The sequence below is a fragment of the Anolis carolinensis genome, chromosome 1 (genome assembly GCF_035594765.1).
Source record: "Anolis carolinensis isolate JA03-04 chromosome 1, rAnoCar3.1.pri, whole genome shotgun sequence".
NCBI classification, from domain to species: Eukaryota; Metazoa; Chordata; class Lepidosauria; order Squamata; family Dactyloidae; genus Anolis; species Anolis carolinensis.
This window is the reverse complement of record NC_085841.1, coordinates 320,605,416-320,627,008: the sequence shown is the minus strand read 5'-3', so window position 1 is coordinate 320,627,008 and position 21,593 is coordinate 320,605,416. Positions and strand designations below refer to the sequence as shown.

General features: G+C 37.8%; 1 protein-coding gene across 5 annotated transcripts in view; it reads left to right on the top strand.

The window, feature by feature from the left end:
- The first annotated feature begins 711 nt into the window (after nt 1–711).
- The window catches only part of nova1 (NOVA alternative splicing regulator 1), a 172,040-nt gene continuing 151,158 nt past the window's right edge, over nt 712–21,593 (top strand). The window contains exons 1-2 of one of the 5 annotated variants that reach the window (XM_062968227.1): nt 712–1,714; nt 4,008–4,151. In XM_062968227.1, coding sequence (XP_062824297.1) covers nt 1,579–1,714; nt 4,008–4,151 — 280 coding nt within the window. In that variant the 5' untranslated portion in view covers nt 712–1,578. Of the gene's footprint in view, nt 1,715–1,866; nt 2,958–4,007; nt 4,152–21,593 lie in introns of those variants that run through there. The other 4 variants (XM_062968228.1, XM_062968224.1, XM_062968225.1 and 1 more) reach the window with 4 other exon arrangements.

The following is a 21,593-nucleotide window of genomic DNA, read 5'->3' as shown; positions in this document are numbered from 1 at the left end:
CTGAACATTCCACAGATATATAAACCCCACTTGACTAGTTTCCAATATACTTCACAACCTCTGAAGACGCCTGCCATAGATACAGGCGGAACGTCAGGAGAGAATGCTTCGGGAGCATGGCCATACAGCTCGGAAAACTCACAGCAACCCCAGGCACTTCTGATTCTTTCTGTGGGGAGGGAAAAAAAGGAAAGGATCTTCCAGAGGTCTGTTCGGATTGGTCGAGTCCTGCTGTTGGAGCGCTCTGATTGGTTCTTATCCCCATCCTTCACTAGCGAGGCCTGCCCTTATATGTGTTCGGCGCCCTCCTCCCCTTTCTCTCTCTCTCTCCCTCACTCTACCCCCTCCCCCTCGGCAGCCTCCACTGTTTGGGTTCTGAGGGTGTCAGTGGGTGAGGCAGGGAAAAGGGACGCGCCAAACCGTTGCTTCGTTCAAACCCCCCCCCCCCTTTCCACAACTCTTTTTTTTTTTTTTTACAACCGAAGCCACGAGCCTCCTTTAGAGTTGTCTGTGTGTGTATGCGCGCGCGCCGAGAGAGAGAGGGGAAGGAAGGGGAGGGGGAAGAGCGCGAGCGAAAGAGAGAGAGAGAGCGCGCGCGAGCGAGCGAGCGAGCGAACGAAGCGGCTCCGCGAGCAGCCAGCAACTCCTGGCGGAGCGCGCGCGCCACAGACAAGAGCCAGCCGCCTCGTTAAACGAGGGAGAATGAGAGCGGCAAAGCGGCAGCACCACCACCACCACCAGCCCTCCTTTTCTTTCTCATCCAACGCTTTCCTTCGCCTCCACTACTAAGAGAGAGAAAAGATCCTCTAGAAGGGAAGGGAGGCAAAAATATAAGACAGGCTGAAGAAAATAAGACAGACTGAAGGGGCCACACAGACAGAGCCACATTCCCTCAGCCTTCTCCTCTCTCTGGCTGTCTCCCTCCCTCGCTTAGTGCTCTCTCTCCACAACGCCTCCCTCTCCCTCCTCCCTTTCGGTCTCTCTTTCCTTCCCTCCCTCCCTCCTCCTTCCTTCCTTCCTCACTTTCTCCCCCTCCTCTTCCTCCCTTACCTCTCTTCCTCCCCTCATTTTCTCTCTTCACCCCCTCCTGTCCCACCCCCTCTTTCCCCCCCATCTTTTAATCTTTTCCCCCCCTTACCCTTATTTTTTTACCTCAGCTTCTTGCTGGCACTGCACTGCAGCTGCTCTCCCAGTCCCCCCTTTTCCTTTTCCTCCTTTTCTGACACTTCCTTCCTTCCTTTCCCTCCCCCTTTCCGGGTAAACAAGCCCTCTTCCTAGGATCCCCCCCTCCAACCCTTTCACCCCTTCAACCCCCGGTTCCCCCCCCGATCCCTCTGATTCTCCCCCACCTACCTACCTACCTACCCACTTACCCACCCCCCTCATCCGTAAAGCATCCTTTCGGAGGCTTGAGAGACATATATATTTTTGTATTATCCGAGGAGGGAAGGGGAAAGGAAGCGAGCGGGACGAGGCCCCCTTCTCCTCTTCTCTCCCCCTTCTTCACCCCGAAGGGAGAGGAAGGAAGGAAGGGAGCCACTTTCTCCTCCCGAGAAGCAGAAGGCAGAGGCGGCAAACATGATGGCGGCAGCTCCCATCCAGCAGAACGGGACCCACACCGGGGTGCCCATAGACTTGGACCCGCCGGACTCTCGGAAAAGACCCCTCGAAGCGCCCCCCGAAGCTGGCAGCACCAAAAGGACCAACACCGGCGGTGGGTATTCCTTGCCTTCCTTGCACACACACCCTCCTCCACCCCTTCCTTCCTCCTTTCCTTCCTCTTCTTCCTCCTTCCTTCCTCCTCCTCCCACTCCCAAATTCCCCACCCACCTTCCCCTTTCCCTACCTGCCTCCTTTGCCTCGCTTCACCTCGCCCTCCTTCCCTTCCTTACACCACCCTCTCCCCTTTCACCTGAAAAAAAACCCCCACACATTTTCCTAATTTTTTCCTCTATTATAATGTTATCATCATTCATCAAAATGGCGCCGCTTTTCAAGCATCTTCTAGCAACTGCCTTTTTTTTTTAAAAAAAAGAATTAATTGCCTATAAATTGTCCTAAGCTGTGAAAAAGGTGGATAGGAAAGAGGAGTGGGGTGTGTGTGTGTCTCTCTCCTGTGCCTGTCTCTGCGTTTCAGCCTTGACCCTCTCTGCTGCACAAGCCCAGAGTTGAGCTCTCCTATGCTGTGCCCCATCCCCTTTTGCAAGCGTTTTTTTTCTTCCTTTTCTTATAGGGAAATAGTTGGAGAAACTATAAAGGGATCAGAGAGGTGGAAGAGGAGTGATTGGTGTGTGCTCGTTTGTGCATGTGCATTTCAGCCTTGACTCTCACTGCTGCACAAGCCCCAGAGCTGAGCTCGCCTCTATCTCCCCCGTCTCCTTTTTTTCTTTTTAGGGAAACAATTGGAGAAAACTGTAAAGGGATTAGGGAAGTGGGAGAGGAGTGGTGTGTGTTCATGTATGCATGTGCCTTTCAGCCTTGACTCTCAGTGCTGCACAAGACCAAAGCTGAGCTATCTATCCCCCCCTCCTTTTTTTTGGAAACAATTGGAGAAACTATAAAGGGCTCAATGGCGGCAGCCAAGGAGCACTTTCACTCCCTTCCTACCGCCATTTAGTATTGTTATTCCAGTATGGTTTGGGGAGAATCTCCAGGTGGGAAAGGAAAGGAGGTTGGGCGCCGGTTTCCTTCGTGCACCCACTTTCTGTTTCAGAGAGAAATGTTGCACAGATTTGTGCTTCCTGGGGCTGGGTCACGCCGGCGAGGGGCTGTGTGCGCGCGCGTGTTGTGTGTGTGTCAGAGAGAGGTTTGCGGAGGGAGGGCGGGAGTTGCCTGTCTTGGTGCGGTGACTTGTTAGTTAACATCGTGCTCTTCCTGGATGAGATGAGTTATAACGGGACCAGCATCTCCTCTATTCATTTGCACTGGAGCCTTCATAACAATGCACCGAGGCAGAGGTGAATTTATTTCATCAAACGTTAGCAAAGAGCAGAGCTAGATACCTGATGTATTTTAACTATTTGTATAATGTCTGTGTCTGTGGGGAGGGGCTCACCTGTATTTCACTCTCAGAAGGAAATCAAGCTTGCTCAGAGCCTAATCCTTTATCAAACTTCTATAATATGCATTTTGTCTTGTATGTTTTGAATAAAGTAGGCTTTAGGATGTGTGTTTTTGTTCCATGAGTTCATAGGGTTTTCTGATGCTCCCTGGGTTGGGTATCTTTAGACCTGTAAAGGGGCACAGGTTCAACTGTAAATAAATTCTTGCTTCACTCGTATTTACCCACCCCTGTTATGGGTCTTTTTCTCTTTTTTTCTTTTTTGCTCAGATTTTGGACATCATGACACTGAACTTTCATCTTTTAAAGTGTATACATGTCTGTAACTTTTTTTTAACAGCGGAAGAATTCTTCTTAATGTCCTTTAATTAATGAGCTTAAGAGATCATTACTACCTAAGAAGTGCTAAAGAAATACATCAGGATTACTTAGGCAAATTATCATTTCCACATTGTGTTGTGCTTTCATACTGATAACTTTGCATACAATCATAAATTTTGGATGATTTAGCAGAGGGATTTTTGAATTTTTGTGAATAATAAAAGGCAGTGGTGAATTGCTGATGTAGAGCAAATAGCTTTTACTTTCACCATTTTTATGAAAAGTTATAATTCCTGGCCAAATATTTGTGAAATCTGTTTTATCTTTAGTTTGAAAGAGTCATGTGTTCTGTTAAATAGCAGTAAAACTGGAACTGCTGTTTTTTACATTAAGAACTATTATTTGAACTGGGTCATTGTTTCCCACAGCACCAAAATAAGAACAATTCATTTGATTCTTCATTTATTCAGAACAGATATTGTTGGATATGAAATAGATATGGAAGGTAGTACAACTGGTTACATATGTGGGTGGCTATAATACCTATGTATTAAAACGACAAGTTATAATTGCAAATCTGATTTCAGGTAGCGAATTAACCTTCCACATCTAATTTTTTTTTCAGAGGACGGCCAATATTTTCTAAAGGTCCTCATACCTAGTTATGCGGCTGGATCTATAATTGGGAAGGGAGGACAAACAATTGTTCAGTTGCAGAAAGAGACTGGGGCTACCATCAAGCTTTCTAAATCCAAAGACTTTTACCCAGGTAGGCGCAAGATGTAGAAGCTTATTTGTCGTATCTCTAAGGTAATGCATGTACATTTTGTATAATCAAACAGCATTAGTCTACCTGTGTAATTGATAATAGCATTATCCTTACACTACAATCATTCTCATTCTTAAGTTGTAAAATGTAGTCTTAAATGTAATTCTGAACAAATAGGCTGGTCTTGGATATTTTTAAAAATGGTTTACTATTTGACATGGATTGTGGAAAAAGTCAGATAATAATGAATATGTCTCCTGGATGTTTTGCTACACCGGAAAATGTTTTAAACAATTGGTTTTGATAGCAAGCATTGAAAAGGTTTTGCTTAGGTTTTCAGACATCATTATGACAATTAAAGTGTATAAATAAAATAATCTTTAGGATGCTCCTTGAAGAATAGGCCATTTACCTGAAATCCATTATATACCTTCCTTCTGCTTCATTGCTTTCTTTGTTCACTAGTCTTAGCGTGAGGTAAAAAGAGCAAGTTCAGCCCTTTAGATGTTTTATTTATTTTGTTTTTCACAGTTGTGATGAGTAACAAAAGGTTATTGTGAATGAATATGCACTACGTAGTTTGGAAAAAAGGAATGTGTGGTCTTGAGTATTCTCTTGTGCATAAATAAGAAACATCGAGTTCTGTCATAGGTATTTTGAAAATAGTGGAATTTTATGTAGTTTTATGATTTTTTTAAAATATACCTAATGTTCCTAAACTTTTCTAAATTAGTGTGTTGATTGCCTGTTATAAATGATAATGGCTATTCCCTTATATTGACAGTGATAGTGGAAACATTACTGTTCTGACAGTGTGTTGATTTTGTAATTCAAGTAGTGGTGACTTTCTACTGAGATTGCCTGTTTTTTTTTCTTTTTATTGTAGTGCAAAGGAACAGCTTGCATTTGTTGATCAAATTTAGAGATGACTAAATCTTGAAAAAGAGTATAAGGCTGCCATGGGTTTAAACAAGAGACTTATCCTCCTCCCTCCACTTGTTTTTTGTGATCTCCTATTCCAAAGTGGAGAGTTGTTTTTGAATTCAAACATTGGCATCCTTTTGTGATACAGAGGCACAGAGCAGTTGTTCAAGGTATTAACAGGTAGCATTCTGTTTGGGATGCAGTTTATGAAATTCCATATTCACACTAGTAGTACAATTGTTTAGTTTTATAGTGTCTATCGTGTAATAATTCTTGAACAGCTGGTCATATAGTTTGCATATTTTATTAAAATATAAGTAGTATATAAGTGTGTGCATTTAATACATATTGAGATAGAAAAAACTGTGATTGTAAAAATAATGACAGTTTAGGATTATAGCTATACTACCAAATTGAATGTAGAGAGAACAGATGACTATAAAGTAAATGTGTTGTATTAACCATAGGAGTCCAATGAGAGGTTAGAATTGGTACTTATGTTTTTTTTAAATGCAAATTCTATTTATAGAATCAATGCAAATTAATTAATTCTAATTACAGGGAATCCACTAGGCCATTATAGAATTAGCTGACTGCAAAGCAATATTATTTTTTGTTTGCAACATTGACAGAAATCCTCTCCATTGCTAGTTTAAATCAGTGTTAGATGTTGTTATTAAAAATGAGCAAATGTATCTTTTCCTTGAGATTTAAAGCAAAATAGAAAAGGCTTGATGACCAGCTTACAACATTGTGTTCCTGTGTGACGTAAACAGGTTTCCTCTCAAAAGCCAGATTGAGAGGTTGCTTGTACAGTCTGACTGTAACAGGTGTAGGCTAATGCCTTGTTTGGGTATCGCAAGACCTATTTAATATTTGGAGCCAAACTATCCATTTTTAGTGAATAAATGATTTGGACATAAGCTCCTTTACTACCTGCTAAGGCATAAAGAGGTATTTCGGTTTAGTAATGCTAATTAGTACTGTTTAGATTTCACCATCCATCTGAGAAATCTTTTGAGCTCGTTGCATTCTGCAAGCTGCTGCATTTGGGTTTCTTCCAACCCATATTCTTTCTTAAGTCTTATGATGAACTATACTGAGTTTATCCTAGTTTTAAACTAGAATGGATATATATACTGAGGATGTAAAATTTCAATTAAAATTTACATAGAACAGTGTAACACTTCAATATAGATAATTATTCTGTACGTGGCTAGTAGTTACTTAAAGTACTATAGTGGCATCTGCTGAAACAAAACTTCTTTTGTCATATCAAAGCAGACTGCATTATGTAGTGAACTATGTAATCCAAGTGAACTTCGTTATTATCTTGAGAAGAGTGAATGTAGCTTTCCAAATGTGATAAGAGAAAACAAAAATATTTTAAGTAGTTATATGAATTATATTACTGAATTGTTTCTGAGAAAAAACACTGGTGCTGTTTTAATCAAATTAATCAGATTATTAGCAAATGTTTAAAAACGTAATTTGGTTTTCAAAACACTTTACCCACAGTTTAAATAAAATTGGTCAAATGAATATAATTATTTAGATACATAGATTTTTTAAATGTAGGTACCGTACTGTTGACACAAAGCTTGCATATAAAATTGGTTAAGGAAAGAAAGAAATGGCTTTTAGAATTTTGATCTTCAATGACCAGTAATACTGTTTTTTGAAAAAAAAGATTATCGCAAATGGGCTGATGAATTCTTGTTTGCTGTGTTTTAATTATTGGCTTCATTTTGCATTCTGTGTTTGTCTAGTTTTAATATTTTTTGAAAATTAGTCTATGAACAAGTATTTCTAGTTATGGATTACAATGGATTAACTATTTATGTAAATGAGTATAAAGTGTGTGTGTTTTCTCCTGGCTCAAGTCATACAAGATCTATATGGCTATTTCTATGATAATATTTTTCTGAATTCCTTAACATGAAAACAATAATATCAATAACAAAAAGCAATACAATTCTAGAATCTCTTAATGAACAATAGTTGAAAGCTATTTTTTTCTTTAAAAATGTTCATTATGGCTTTTCTACTAATGTAAAATATTTTTATGTCTCTTGTTTAAACAAAGAAACAAAAATATTAAATCCATAAACGTGAATGAAGTGATACAAGTGGTACAAGTGTGAAAAACCTGGGAATCTTAAATGCTTGGAGATGTGTTCAAGTTAAGACATCATTTTGTGTTAAAGCAGTGATCTCCCCACTCCATTACATTTTTAGCTTCAATGGTGCATGCATGTTCTAGAAAAAATAATGTTTTTCTTCCAGAATGTCCCTTAAATTATGGAAACTTTACTGCACGTTTTTGTATAGCATAGTTTCGCTAAATATTTATTAGGCAGAATTATGGTTTTTGGGAGCAAAATATAGTTCCTCTTAATGTCTATCTTTGAATATCAGCTGATTGAAGTCATACTTCAATAGTTGATGTTTTTAATTTTTATTGTCATGAAAAAGAATAAATGTTAAATTTTTCAGATGAAAATATAAACGAGTATAAATTCTGAATGATGCGTAGGGGTTTTGGGGTTTTTTTTTGGCATGACTTCTTTGTAATGTAGTATTTTTTTACTTGAGAAAACACTACAGTATTTCCATTAAATATGTGTAATTGCTGTTGAGAATGTTAATGTTTTTGTGGTTTTTGTCCCTTGTTGCTTTGGTGATTGATTTTGCAATTGTTGAAGGAAGCTTTAAAAAGGGCATGTTCTACTTGCTCTAAATTGAAATGAATATGTTCTTTAAAAAAATCTCTCTTACATACAAACCTGTCATGTATTTAGGATTAAATCCAATGCTAGCTTCATGAAATGAATGGGATCTGTTAAGAAAGGATTTATGTAAGTCCCTTTGATTAAATAGGTCTACTCAGTTTTTGACTAAGAACTGAATTTAGCTCAAAGTGCTAATAGCCAAATATGTTAATGAATGTAAGTTTAGGAAACCTTACTCTCCACAAAGTGTATAGAATTGTAGAATGAATAAAAATGTACTGTTAAGAAATAGACTCACCTAATCCATCCGTCAGTGTAGTATACATGCTAGTTTTGTTTCCACCTGATCAATCCAGATGAGAAAATATCTTTATCTGCCAAAATATGGTGATCATCATATTCTGAGAATGACCTATTCCACCATGTTACTTCAAAGATGCTTAACTCTTCACATTTACACACAGTCAAACACATGGAAGGAATTTCCCCAGGAATATATTTTAAATTAGAGTATTACTGATCATAGACTTCAAGTTACCTCCCAGTTTTGCAATGGTTACTCATGAATATTCATAACATGCTAGATTTTCGAAGAACCATCAGTGCAAGTTTATTTTGGTGTGTAACAACATTGTGAAAGGAATGTACGTCATTGTTTGGAATTTTCACATTAACTGACTTAATTTATATGCTTTTTGAATATAGAATTGTTTACTGTGTTGTCGATCTGTTAATACACAACTGAAATCAGTAATCATTTGTTGAAGGGTATCTAGAGCTTTTTAGTGAAGAGAAACTCTGAACTGGAGAAGATTTCTCATTAGTAAAAACTGAAATGCTCTTTGTCAAGATAGTAGTGTTCTTGTTACAAAGTTAAACAAGTGGTAACTCTCTTTAAATTGAGGAAGTTCTAGATAACCCTTTAGTAACATTCATACAATCAGACTTGCTCTCTTTTTTATTAAGTGATGAGTACCGGTAATTTTGCAAATTAAATTGCTTAAATCAAACTTTTTTTTTTAAAAAAAATACTCATATCAAAATCCCACACTTTTTTGGGAAACAATTCTTGCTGAGTTTCATGAAGTTTATTTTGAGGTAAGATTACATTGGATTGCATCTTCTACTTTTTTGTTTAGCATGCTTGAAATGTGAAAGGAAATTGCACGAGTGACTTCATAAAGGTTGGGATCAAAATTAGGGCATTTTCCTCATTGCCATGTCAGTTCCATATTTTGCTCATAGCTTTCATTTAAAGCCATAGAACATGTATTGAGATCTGATTGAGAAAAGATTTCTGGGATTCATTGCAATTTGCGGCAGGTGTAGTTGATGTTGCAGCCCTTTTCAGAAAGAGGTTAGTTTGTGTTTAACATTTATCAGTAGTCCACTGGGAATGAATGACTTGGTAGACATGAAGGTTGTCAGTTGTCCAGTACTGGAATGCTGCAGGTAATTGGGCTAGACTGGTGGGAATTGTGGCAGTGTGCTTCTCACGTTGCACTGCAGCTGCTGTTGATCTTAATTAATCTGACCCTCAGAGGCTGCAGTGTCATAGCATAAACGGCAGTACATGCTAGAAATTTGTAGAGCTATTCTCATGCTCCAGCTGAAGGTTTTAAAAACAGTTCGAAAATAGCTGTTCTTTTGTACTTAGTACTACTTGTGGCATGGAGACAAGTGTTGGAGGAATGGGGAAATAGTTATAAAATGTTAATTCAGACATACAAATTTGCAGTTAATATATGATGCGATTCTGCTCTTGGGATGTTATTTTAAGCATTTATGTATATTAAAATATTGCATTGACATCTGTAGGATTGCCTTTGAAATATGCATGCAAATCCATCACTGCAGAATATGAATATATATATATATACATACATACATACATATATATATATATATATATATATATATATATATATATGGAGTAATAACTTGTTAGAGATGCCGACATGCATAGTATGTTAATTCTATTTCTGTATGTTATAATGTGTCCCGTGGACACTGCTATAGGTTTTGTTTTCCTTCCCCCTTTCTTTTTCTGCTACAAGTTTGTAAATTTCTTAAAATATATGCTGTCTATGCTTTACACCTTTTTACACCTTTAATTTAATCTGGTTTCTGATTTGAATATGGTCTTTTTAAAATACTGCGTTTGAGAAAATAGAATTTAAAGTTGCTTTATTTTGGTATATTTTGTAGTATTTCGGCTGCATTTTACTCTGGCTTTAATGACCATGCATATTTAAATAATTCCAAATTTCAGAAATTTGAAAATATTTGCCTATGGGGAAGTAAGTTTGCTTTCATTCCTCTGTTTTGTTTTTCTGTGTTTCAGTTAGGTGCATGTGCTTTCAATTTCCCTATCTTATGGCCACCCTATGAGTTACATAGGGTTTGCTTAGGCAAGAAATACTTAGAAATGGTTTTACCAGTTCCTCGTTGTGAAATGTAGCCTATATGGCCCCCCATGCTGATTCTGTTTAGCTTCCAAAATCAGACGGGAGCTGGTGCATTTAGGCCCTACGTGGAATTATATAGGATTCCATTTCTTCATAGTTGATACACAAACTGATACTGTGCATTATCTGGACATAAGGTACAAAATGGATTATAGTAAAAAATGTGAATGAAATTAAATATGAAGTCATTGTTATTTCATGTCATTGCAATTTCTTGATATTATGTGTTTAGTCTTCTACAATTTACTTTCAAATGTTATCCCAATTTGCAGGAATAACTATTCCTATGACATTTTTTATCAATAATAAAACTTTAGAATGTGTTCAATATATTGGAAGTCTCGTCTGTCTGATTCTTCATCAGGTTGTTATATTACAGTATCATTTTTAGTCTCTTGTATGTGATTTACACCCCCCCCCCCTATTGTATTCCAATTAGTTATTGGTAATCTTATTTCCCACAGTATTCTTCAGGCCGGAAATTCCTGGAAAAAAAAATCATGATTATTTTGGGAAATGGGCAACACCCGATAAGGGGTGGAATCACTCTAGTAAGGTTATTTACTTGCAGAAATAAAGCACTTTCACTGGCATGTGTTAATAATTTGTATTTTTATATTATGTTCACTTGTCTGCTAGTTTGCTAGTTGTACTAAGTGGTAAACCTATATTTCTTAATAAAATGTTGTCTACATTATCATTGATTTTAAAAACTTTCTGCTGAGTTCACATGGATCATACATCTCATATTCTACAAAACTAGTCTGTGTAAACATATCTCCCTTCTAAAATATCTAATATCTATAAACATTAGGCGGCAGTAAGCCAGCAAATTTTTAAAGATGTGTCATCTACTTTGTTAGAGGCACAAATCCAGAAGATGAAAAGGCTTGTTGAAGCATGCAAATTCAGTATTTTAAATTGATTATGGTCTGCATTTCATTTGTAATTAAGGCAAAAATAGTAATCAAAATAATGAATCCAGGTTACAGAATTTACCCAATGCCTTTACTCTTATATAAGTGTGTCGCTTACTGATGGATGGAACACAAATTATGGTTTTTCTTAAAACTGAAACATGTTATAACTGATGATGAAATCAACCTGTGCCCCCTCTTATATTCCTTCTCTTTATAACATGTTTGAAAAACAGAATTTTGTTCAGAGACGCAATAAATGGGGAAAAACCATAATAACACACAAAGACAGGTGTTTTGTAAGCACAGACTGTAATGGATCCAACTAATTACTGAAAGTGATCTAATCACTTTCATTGATTTTATTGCCATTTAAAAATTTAACCCATCAGTCAATACAGTTATCTTGCTTAGCAAACCCCAAGCTCAAACCTATTATGGGACAATATACATGGTCACTGCCCAAAGCAGTACTTTTATATCTCTCAGCTTCTGCCAAATGAAATGATGTGATGTCACCACACTTCAGATTTTCCTACACGTCACTAGCTACTCGCATGTCACATTTTGTTCTGAGTGCTTGTTAAAACATTAATCAGCAAAATTTGATTTTTTTCTAAAAATAGCAGCTCATATGATGTTCCTTCTTAAAATTGGTGTTTTCTAGTTGTTAATTACATTGAACTATACAGTATGGCACACATAACTCCCTTCCAGTTTAAGATACCTACATTCTCAAAATCAGGAGACAAGATAGAGAGGATCTATTACCAAATTTCATGACTTTTTTGACATGAAGGGTTATAATTTTTGTACTGTCTTCCTTTTTTGTGCAACTTGATGCATTTTGTGCATTTTCTACAGTGTTCCAGTCTTCTGAAGTAAATTTGTGGGCTTAGAATACTATGAGGGAAAGGGGAATTTTCAAGCCTCTTGGTTTCTGGTCAAAGTTTGGAGAACCTTCTGTAAGTGGAGGGACATCACTGGATATCATCCTTTAAAAAAACTTACCATGTTTGTCTGTGATGTGATTTTAACAATCAATTGTCAAATATATTTGTGCAAAGTACTGTTACTTTGCTTCAGGACTCCTGTGCCTTTAAATAAAGCACTTCCTATTTGAAAATTCAGGTTTTTAAAATGCTCCCTGTTGATCTGAAGTATGAGGTTAATGATGAATATCCTCTGATTTACCTCTTGATTAATTTTGCTAAATTATCCCAGTTCAGTGTTAATTCTCTAACATTTAATTACAATTATGTTTTTTTAAAAGATCAAGTCACATAGCCAACTCAACAATCATATTGCCATGCCAACATATCTGATCTCGTGTGTAACTACACTGCATCTGATTTTCCCACTTCACTATCCTTCTTACGGCCTGCTATTTTACGTACTCCCTATAGTCTCCGGAGCTCTTGTGTGATCAGAAACAATTCCATGCTCATATCATAGAACCCTTCTTTCAGCATGCCATGCCACATAATATACAACAAGGGAGGTGTTTAGAATATGTAAAATCTTTGAAGGGAGATGCTGATAGGGAAACTTTGATACATTTTTTTTGATATAAAGATTCTTTTGAGAGAGTTGTGTTTCAATTGTACAAGATTAGAAGTCCAGAGAGGGGAAAATGTATTTCTATATTTTGGAGATAATATTGTAATGTTAATGGATTTTGTATTCCCAATTAATACTGCAATCATGAGCACATTTATTAGAGATAAGCTTCATGATATAGTGTCACTTTCATCTGAATAAGCATGCACAGGATAGTACTGTTAGTCACCGGAGCAAAAGGTGTGTTTTGGCAGACATGTAGGTGTATGTTTAAATGGCTCAAACCCTAAATTTTTAGAATTTTTAGCAAGGCTTTAATTTAAAGTACCGCTTTGTTCGGAAAAATAGCATTTTGTTATGTTTTAGGCCTTTTTTACTGATATGTGAATGCGTCCAACGGCTTTTATCCACGGTTTCCATATGCATGTTAAATAGAACATGAGTGAATTTATGTTAAGCCTGTATCTACTGATAGGTCTTCAGACAATTTGCAGTCAATCACCAAGGATACCTAGCTTCAAATAATTTAATAAAAATACGGCCCAGCTCTGAAATTGCACTACTAAAAGTGAAAAAAAAGCTTGAGATAACCAGGTATGAAATTCTTAACAGAAAAACTGTAAACTTTGTTTAGTTCTGCTGCTCAGAACAAATACCCAAGAAAAATATTAATTCTAACCTTAATTTGAAGTAGCTTTTCTCAAATATTCTCCCTGGTGAATCTCAGGGCGAAGTAGACCTTGCAAAGCTAAAGTCTTCCCACTTCTGAATTAACAGAATAAAGTGTCTATGTGCTACCTCTCTCTTCGGAAGACTTTTATTGAAAAATACCATGCTCATTTTGAATAATCACTATTTCCAAAAATGCATATCATGTGTATTGACACTGTTTCCCCCCCATATGTGTGATTTAGTATCGTATTATTTGGACGGGCGAAGCAGACCCATTTTTCTGGAACTAAATTTGCCCTCCCCTGCTACCATTTTACAGTACAGCGTGAGCATCCTTTATCAGTAATTTTTTTGGGGGGAAACCCTCTGAAATCCAACATTTTCCACATGGGTAGCTGAGATAGTGAGATACAGTAGAGTCTCACTCATCCAAGCTAAACGGGCCGGCAGAAGCTTGGATAAGTGAACATCTTGGATAATAAGGAGGGATTAAGGAAAAGCCTATTAAACATCAAATTAGGTTATGATTTTACAAATTCAGCACTAAAACATCATGTTTTACAACAAATTTGACAGAAAAAGCAATTCAATGTGCAGTAATGTTACGTTGTAATTACTGTATTTACGAATTTAGCACCAAAATATCACGATATATTGAAAACACTGACTACAAAAATGGCTTGGATAATCCAGAAACTTGGATAAGCGAGACTACTGTATTTGCTTTCTGATGTTTCAATATACAGAAATGTTATTTCATAGACAAAATTATTAAAAAGTATTGCATAAAATGACCTTCACACTATGTGTATAACACAAACCTGAAAGATAAATGGATGTTATGCTTAGACTTACATTCCATCACCAAGATGTATGTGTGTGCAAATACAGTACAGGTTTCCAAAATCCAAAACATGTCTTGTCCCAACCATTTCGGACAAGGGATATACATCCTCATTCATGGAGGAACTACTTTGTATCCATACCTTTTTAGTACCTAAATTAGAATTAATCAAGTGGCATTAAAGATGAGTTGTGATATTAATATAGTGTCTATGTATTATAGGATTCCAAATAGGAGCCGTGGCGCAATGGTTTAAACCTTTGCGCCTGCTGAACTGTTGACCTGAAGGTTGAAGGTTTGAATTCTCCCATCTATCAGCTCTAGCTTCCCATGCGGGGACATGAGAGAAGCCACCCAGCAGGATGTTAACATATCCAGGCGTCCTCTGGGCAATGTCTTTGTAGATGGCTGATTCCCTCACACCAGAAGCGACTTGTCTCAGTTTGCTTCTGACACGATAAAAACAAGATTCCAAGAGATTTCTGGACTCCATAAGGCCTCGATCTATAATGCTTCTTACACTGAGATTAACTCTGTGAGGAAAAAATGTGTATGCTGTTACTTGCATGTAGTGCAGACATTACATTCTAGGAAGTATATTGATTTCTGACCTGTGGGGGGAAAAAAACCACTCCTGGACTATAACTATGGACCACTCCATCTGCTACATTTAAAATATTTTCAGATGGGCCTACATTCTTGTGGGGGAAACCGTATAAACTATGCACTTTGAATATTTTTGAATATAGAATCATTATAAAGAATGATAGATACATACAAGTTTCTTATAGCCTAACAGTATCTGTAAGACCACATTTTCCACACCCCCTTTTAAAGGAAGAGTGAAGGCTTTAATCCTTTTGCCACTTTTCTTCAAACCTCAGTTTCCTATTCCCTGAGTTTGATTTCCCACTCTTTTTAAAGATAAGATAGAACCCTTGGAGGTAGTGCATCTAGAACAGGGGTCCCGAAACTAAGCCCTGTAGGCTGTGTGCCCCCCCCCCCCCCCAGGTCATTTACCCAACCCTAAACTTTAGACTTAGCATTGCCCTAAGTCTGAGACGATTTGAAGGCACACAACAACAACAATCCTAATTAACTTGACTATTTCATCAGCTAAAGCAGGCCTGCACTTCCCATTGGAATACTGGTAAGTTTGTTGGTTAAAATTGTTATTTATTTTAAATACTAGCTTGGGTTCCTGGCAGTGCCCGGATTATTTGAAATAGGCCTTGTTTGTTTTTGGGTGTTAGGTAATACCATGTTACACTATTTCTTAGTAAAAAAAAAACCTCAGCCTTTCCTGAAAATGCATAAGGATGTGGGTGAACCACAGTTCCCAAAAAATTTGGATCAATCCTCCCCAAACTCTGCCAGTATTCACAATTGGCAATGTTGAGTGTGTCTGCCACGTTTGGTCTAGATCCATCACCTACTGGGTTCAGTGTTCTCTGAATACAGGTGAACTATAACTCCCATATTTCAAGGTCAGTCACCCCCCAAAGCCCACCAGTATGCAAAGTTGACTGTGTTGGGTCTTTGTGCCAAGTTAGTTCCAGGTCTATCGTTCGTGGTGTTTAGAGTGCTCTTAGATTGCAGGTGAAAGCTGTTTGTGGAGGCCAGAGGCTGTCTGTGTAAGCGGACACCCATGCCACATAAACATTTTCACTTTTATTATATGTATAAATTTCTCACTTCGAGTCTCCTTTGTGGAGAGAAAAAGTGGGATATAAATAAACATAATAGTAATAATAGCAATAATTGTGCTTTCATTGTTTTTTTGTACTATAAGATATGTGCAGTGTGCATAGGAATTTGTTCATGTTTTTTCAAACTATGGTCTGCCCCCCCCCCCCCCCCCAAAAAAAAGTCTGAGGGACCATGAATTGCTTAAAACGTTTGAGGATCCCAGATCATGAACCAGAATCATATAATAGAGTTAGAAGAAATGACATGGACCATCTAGTCCAACCCCCTGTCATTCAGGAAAAGCACAAAGTATCCCTGCCAGATGGCCATCCAGCCTCTGTTTAAAAACTTCTAAAGAAGGGGCTTCCACCACACGTAGAGGGAGAATTAGTAGTTTTCAAAGCAATGTGGGATGCCATGTTGATGAATTCTTTTATCAATGAAGATTACTGACCTCTATTTCAGATACTTGGTTTTTATTTCTAAACTGAACACTTGATAGTCTGATGTGTCCATAGTTTAATCTTGGGATGCCTCTCTGGCTTGTGTAACAATAAACAAATTAGACGTAAGGATTCATGCTTCTTGCATTCTATTGCTTGGTAGGAGAAGCCAAGTAGGAGTGATTCTGGACATAATTTATTTCTATTCATTTTGTCTTCTGCCTAAACAATTCTGGGTACTTGTTATATTCAAGAACACCTAATGGTTCTGGTCCACTGACAGTTTCATCAAACTGTCCACCAAAAGAAATATTAATCTTATGATGGATCTACACCATGGAATTAATGCCACTTTAAAAGCCGCTTTTCAGTTCTATGGAATCTTGGGATTTGTAGTTTGGTGAAGCACCAGCACTCTTTGGCAGAGAAGGCTAAAGGTTTTGTGAAACTACAGTAGCGTCTCACTTATCCAACATAAACAGGCCGTCAGAATGTTGGATAAGTGAATATGTTGGATAATAAGGAGGGATTAAGGAAAAGCCTATTAAATGTAAAATTTCTTTATGATTTTACAAATTAAGCACCAAAACATCATGTTTTGCAACAAATTGACAGAAAAAGCAGTTCAATACATGGTAACGTTATGAAGTAATTACTATATTTATTAATTTAGCAACAAAACATTGTTTTATAACAAATCTACAGAAAACAGTTCAATAAATGATAATGTTACATAGTAATGACTGTATTTATGAATTTAGCACCAAAACATTGACTGCTAAAAATTTACTACAAATAAAGATAGAATTGCATAAAATGAACTTACAACATTTTTGGAAGTAAAAGGTTCAGTCCTGTGAAGATTTTAAAAAATCTCTAAGCACAGCAGGGCTCTCGCCCCTCCCTGTTGAGGTCATGGAGAGCGGAGCAGCTGATTGAGTGTTGCTAGGCAACAACATAGAGAAGGCTCCCGCGCCCTTCCGGGGCAAGTGAAGAAGCCGACAGAGTTGCAGCAACATGCAGAGGGCCCTGCGCCCTTCCCAGTGAGCGGAAAAAGGTCGCTGTGTGTGCTGGGAGGGGTGAGACGCGGCGGTGCAGGCCAGACGCTCCGAGGAAGAGGCCTGCTGTGCTGGAGCAACAGCCGAGCCGACTGCCTCGGATAATCTAGAGCCTCGGATAAGCAGAGCTTGGATAAGCAGGGCTCTGCTTTACAACCCTGTGATTCCATAGCATCAAGTCATTATAATTGAAGTTGTATCAAACTGCATTACTTCGACAGTGTAGATACACCTTAAGTCATACCTGCATAACTTCAGCAGTTTAAAAACAATGAGAAAATTATATATTACCATAGCTGAAATAAAGAGGAATATGCACTATAGGTATTCTGCAGTGGTGTCAACTGGAGAGGAATAAATAATCTGTACCAGTGGTTCTTAACCCTTTTCTGCTGCGGAGCCCTTTTTGAAGAGAACGTTTCTTATGAAGCTCTAAAAAAGATTTATGTATTATCTATATATATAAAAGGCTTTTGGCATCACGGCGACTCACAAAACAACAAAACCCAACACCCCCCAAACTCTAAAATTGGCAACACAATCCATCATCCATGCCTCCAGTAAGATATAACACAATCACACAAAAAACACAATCACAACACCAAAAAAAGGCCAAAACCCACAACAGGCAATATACGCATGCGTGCAGAACTCAAAGTATTTTTCGGGACAGCATGGCTGCCCAGGATCAGCTCACTCAAAGATTTCCCTTAGGTAGTAAGCACCCAGGCTTTGAACCACCGAGGCTATTCATTACAATTCTACCACCCCAAAAAGACATTCCCCTAAAAGGCAACTACCTAACCTTCCAAGCAGCATGCCTATTCCTTTCTATTCCACCTCACCAAACAAGGATTCACATAAGAAAATGGACAGGCTTTCAGGCTACAAAGCTATTCACTGTTATTCTACCTACCTAACAAAGAATTCCCATACGCCACAGCAACGCGTGGCCGGGCACAGCTAGTATTATATATTATATATAATGTGTATATCAAGCATGAGCCAGGGCAGTGGCAGATGAATAGAGAGTGTTTGTGTGAGCTAATTCATACAGTCCAAAAAAAAAGGAAAAAAAAGAACAATATATTTAAAATGAATAATAGTTTTAACCAACATATACTTACAAGTTATTCAGTGGCAGACCCCAGGGCCATCCAGTCCAACCCTCTTCTGTCATGCAGGAAAAGCACAATCAAAGCAACCCCAATAGATGGCTAACCAGCCTTTGTAGGAGGAAGCAAGTTGGTTTTTGCTGCTCTGGAGACTAGGATGTGGAACAATGACTTCAAACTTCAGGAAAGAAAATTCCACCTGAACATTAGGAAGAACTTCCTAACTGGGAGAGCTGTTCGGTAGTGGAATTCTCTGCCCCAGAGTGTGGTAGAGGCTCCTTTTTTGGAGGCTTTTAAGCAGAGGCTGGATGGCCATCTGTTGGGGGTGCTTCTTGGCAGGGGGTTGGACTGGATGGCCCACGAGGTCTCTTCCAACTCTATGATTCTAGTAGTAGTAGTAGTAGTAGTAGTAATAGCACAAATCTCAGGAGCCATGCAGTTCAACCCCTGTCTGCCATGGAGGAAAAACACAATCAAAGCACCCCCAACAGATAGCCATCCAGTCTTTGTAATAATAATAATAATAATAATAATAATAATAATAATAATAATAATAATACGTAATAATAGAAACTCCTGAGGCCATGACGTCCAACCTCCTTCTGCTGCACCAGAAAAACACAAAGCACCCCCTGAGCAGTGGGAGGAGTCTGGGCAGAGAGGGAGGTGAGGGAGTAAGGGTTTGTTTCCAGCAGCTCAAAACTTTAATTTCCCTGCATTTCTCAGGAGGAAGAAAGAGGAGGTGGGAAGCAGCAAGGGGAGCAAGGGGTTGCAGGGCCTCTCAATATCACCTGTGGAGCCCCAAGGGCTCTGCAGATCACAGTTTGAGAACCCCTGATTTATGCTGCTATTTTGAGTCTGCTAATATTTTTTTCTTGTGATTTTCCAAGGAAAATTCATAGAGCTGGAAAGGGTGTGGAAAAGGGGGGGAGATGGCAGTATTAGTGATTACTTAGATTAGAAAAAAGCAAGCTGAAGGTTGTTATAGAGCAGGGGTCCCCAAACTAAGGCCCAGGGGCCGGATGCGGCCCTCCAAGGTCATTTACCTGGCCCCTGCCATCATTTATAATATAATATTTTTATATCAGTTTTAATAATATAATATATTGTATATACATATGATATTAATAATAATATTATCATTTTATACAATATAATATTAATAATAATACCATATAATAATATTAATTATATGTTATATATTACATATAATATTACAGTACAGTGGTATAGTTCAATATAGTAATGTATAATACTAATATTGTGCTATGCTAATAATATAATATATTGTATGTACATACAGCTGCTCTGAGTTCCCTTCAGGGTGAGAAGGGTGGGATATAAATGTAGTAAATAAATGTAGTAAATGAATAAATAAATAATTTTGGACTTAGGCTCGCCCAAAGTCTGAAATGACTTGAAGACACACAACAACAACAATCCTAATTAACCTGACTATCTCATTGGCCAGAAGCAGGTCCACACTTCCTATTGAAATCCTGATAGGTTTATGTTGGTTAAAATTATTTTCATTTTTAAATATTGTATTGGTCTTTCATTGTTATTGTTGTTGTTTTGCACTACAAATAAGATATGTGCAGTGTGCATAGGAATTTGTTTGGTTTTTTCCCCCCAAATGATAATTCGGCCCCTCAACAGTCTGAAGGATTGTGGACCGGCCCTTTGCTTTAAAAGTTTGAGGACCCCTGTTATAGAGTTATGGTAGGAATGTTTGGAGGAAACAGATTGGGGTATTTTTTTTTCCTTGCAGAAAGAATCTTGTGGGAAATTCAGGATTTTTTTTAATGGTCTTCTTTGGCCCCTTCCACACAGCTGAATAAAATCCCACATTTTCTACTTTGAACGGGGATATATGGCAGTGTGGACTCAGATAACCCAGTTCAAAGCAAATATTGTGGGATTTTCTGCCTTGATATTCTGGATTATATGGCTGTGTGGAAGGGCCCTTCATGGACACACACACCCCTTCCCTGACAAACCTTTTCACATGGCAAGATAGGTTCACGACCACCAGTTTAGGTGATTTAAAATGGGAATTAGACATGTTCAGGGAAAATAAGGCTATCAATTACTATACTTGCCTCCATTATAATATATATATATATATATATATATCCCTCTTTATCTCTCCCAAAGGAGATTAAAAGTGGCAAGACATAAAAGCATTAGTATACAATTTAAAATATACTAATATGCAAAAATTGAAACAGATGTAAACACAGACATTACTAAAAATTCACAGTTAAAATCTGTCAAAACATATTCAAAGTTATAAACACAGCACCCACTGACTAGATCCTAATCACCTCAATCTTTAAAAGCCTGTCTGAATAAAAAGGTTTTAGTCTTCTGCCAGAAGGACAGCTGGGAGGGGGTCATTCTGGCTTCTCTGGTCATGATCAGAGGCTGAATGCTACTAAGTGCAGTTTCTTCAGAATCAGAAAACAATAGGAAAGGCTAAGGACCCTGTCATGCAGACCCTATATCTCCCGATCTGATCCCAGGTTTTCTGCTTTGAACTGGATTATATGAGTCCACACTGCCAATTAATCTGGGATAAACAGAAAGCCTGGGATCATATCCTGGGATATATGGCCTGTGTGGAAGAGCCCTGTCACCCTTGATCTGATCATTCAGGGAGATTCTTGCATTTTCAGTTTGACCAAATTTATAGCAGATAAGTGTTGAACACAGATAAATTATTTTTAAAAGTAGTACTTGTGCTTTGCTTTTTTTTACTTTATAAAAGTATTTTGGCCAACAGGAGAATGACTAAATAAATAGACATGGCATTATAGGAATGTTTAAGCAGTAGAAAGACACTGCTTTCACTCATCATTATTTTGAGGAATGGGAGATGGGTGGAAATTTTGAGAGGAGACTAAATGCATGCAGAGGTAGATTATGTATGTATATATCTTTTTACTTATCTATATCTCTATTGGTTTAACAGTAGCACTCATCAAAATTTCAGCATGCAAAATTCTACTCTTTGACTT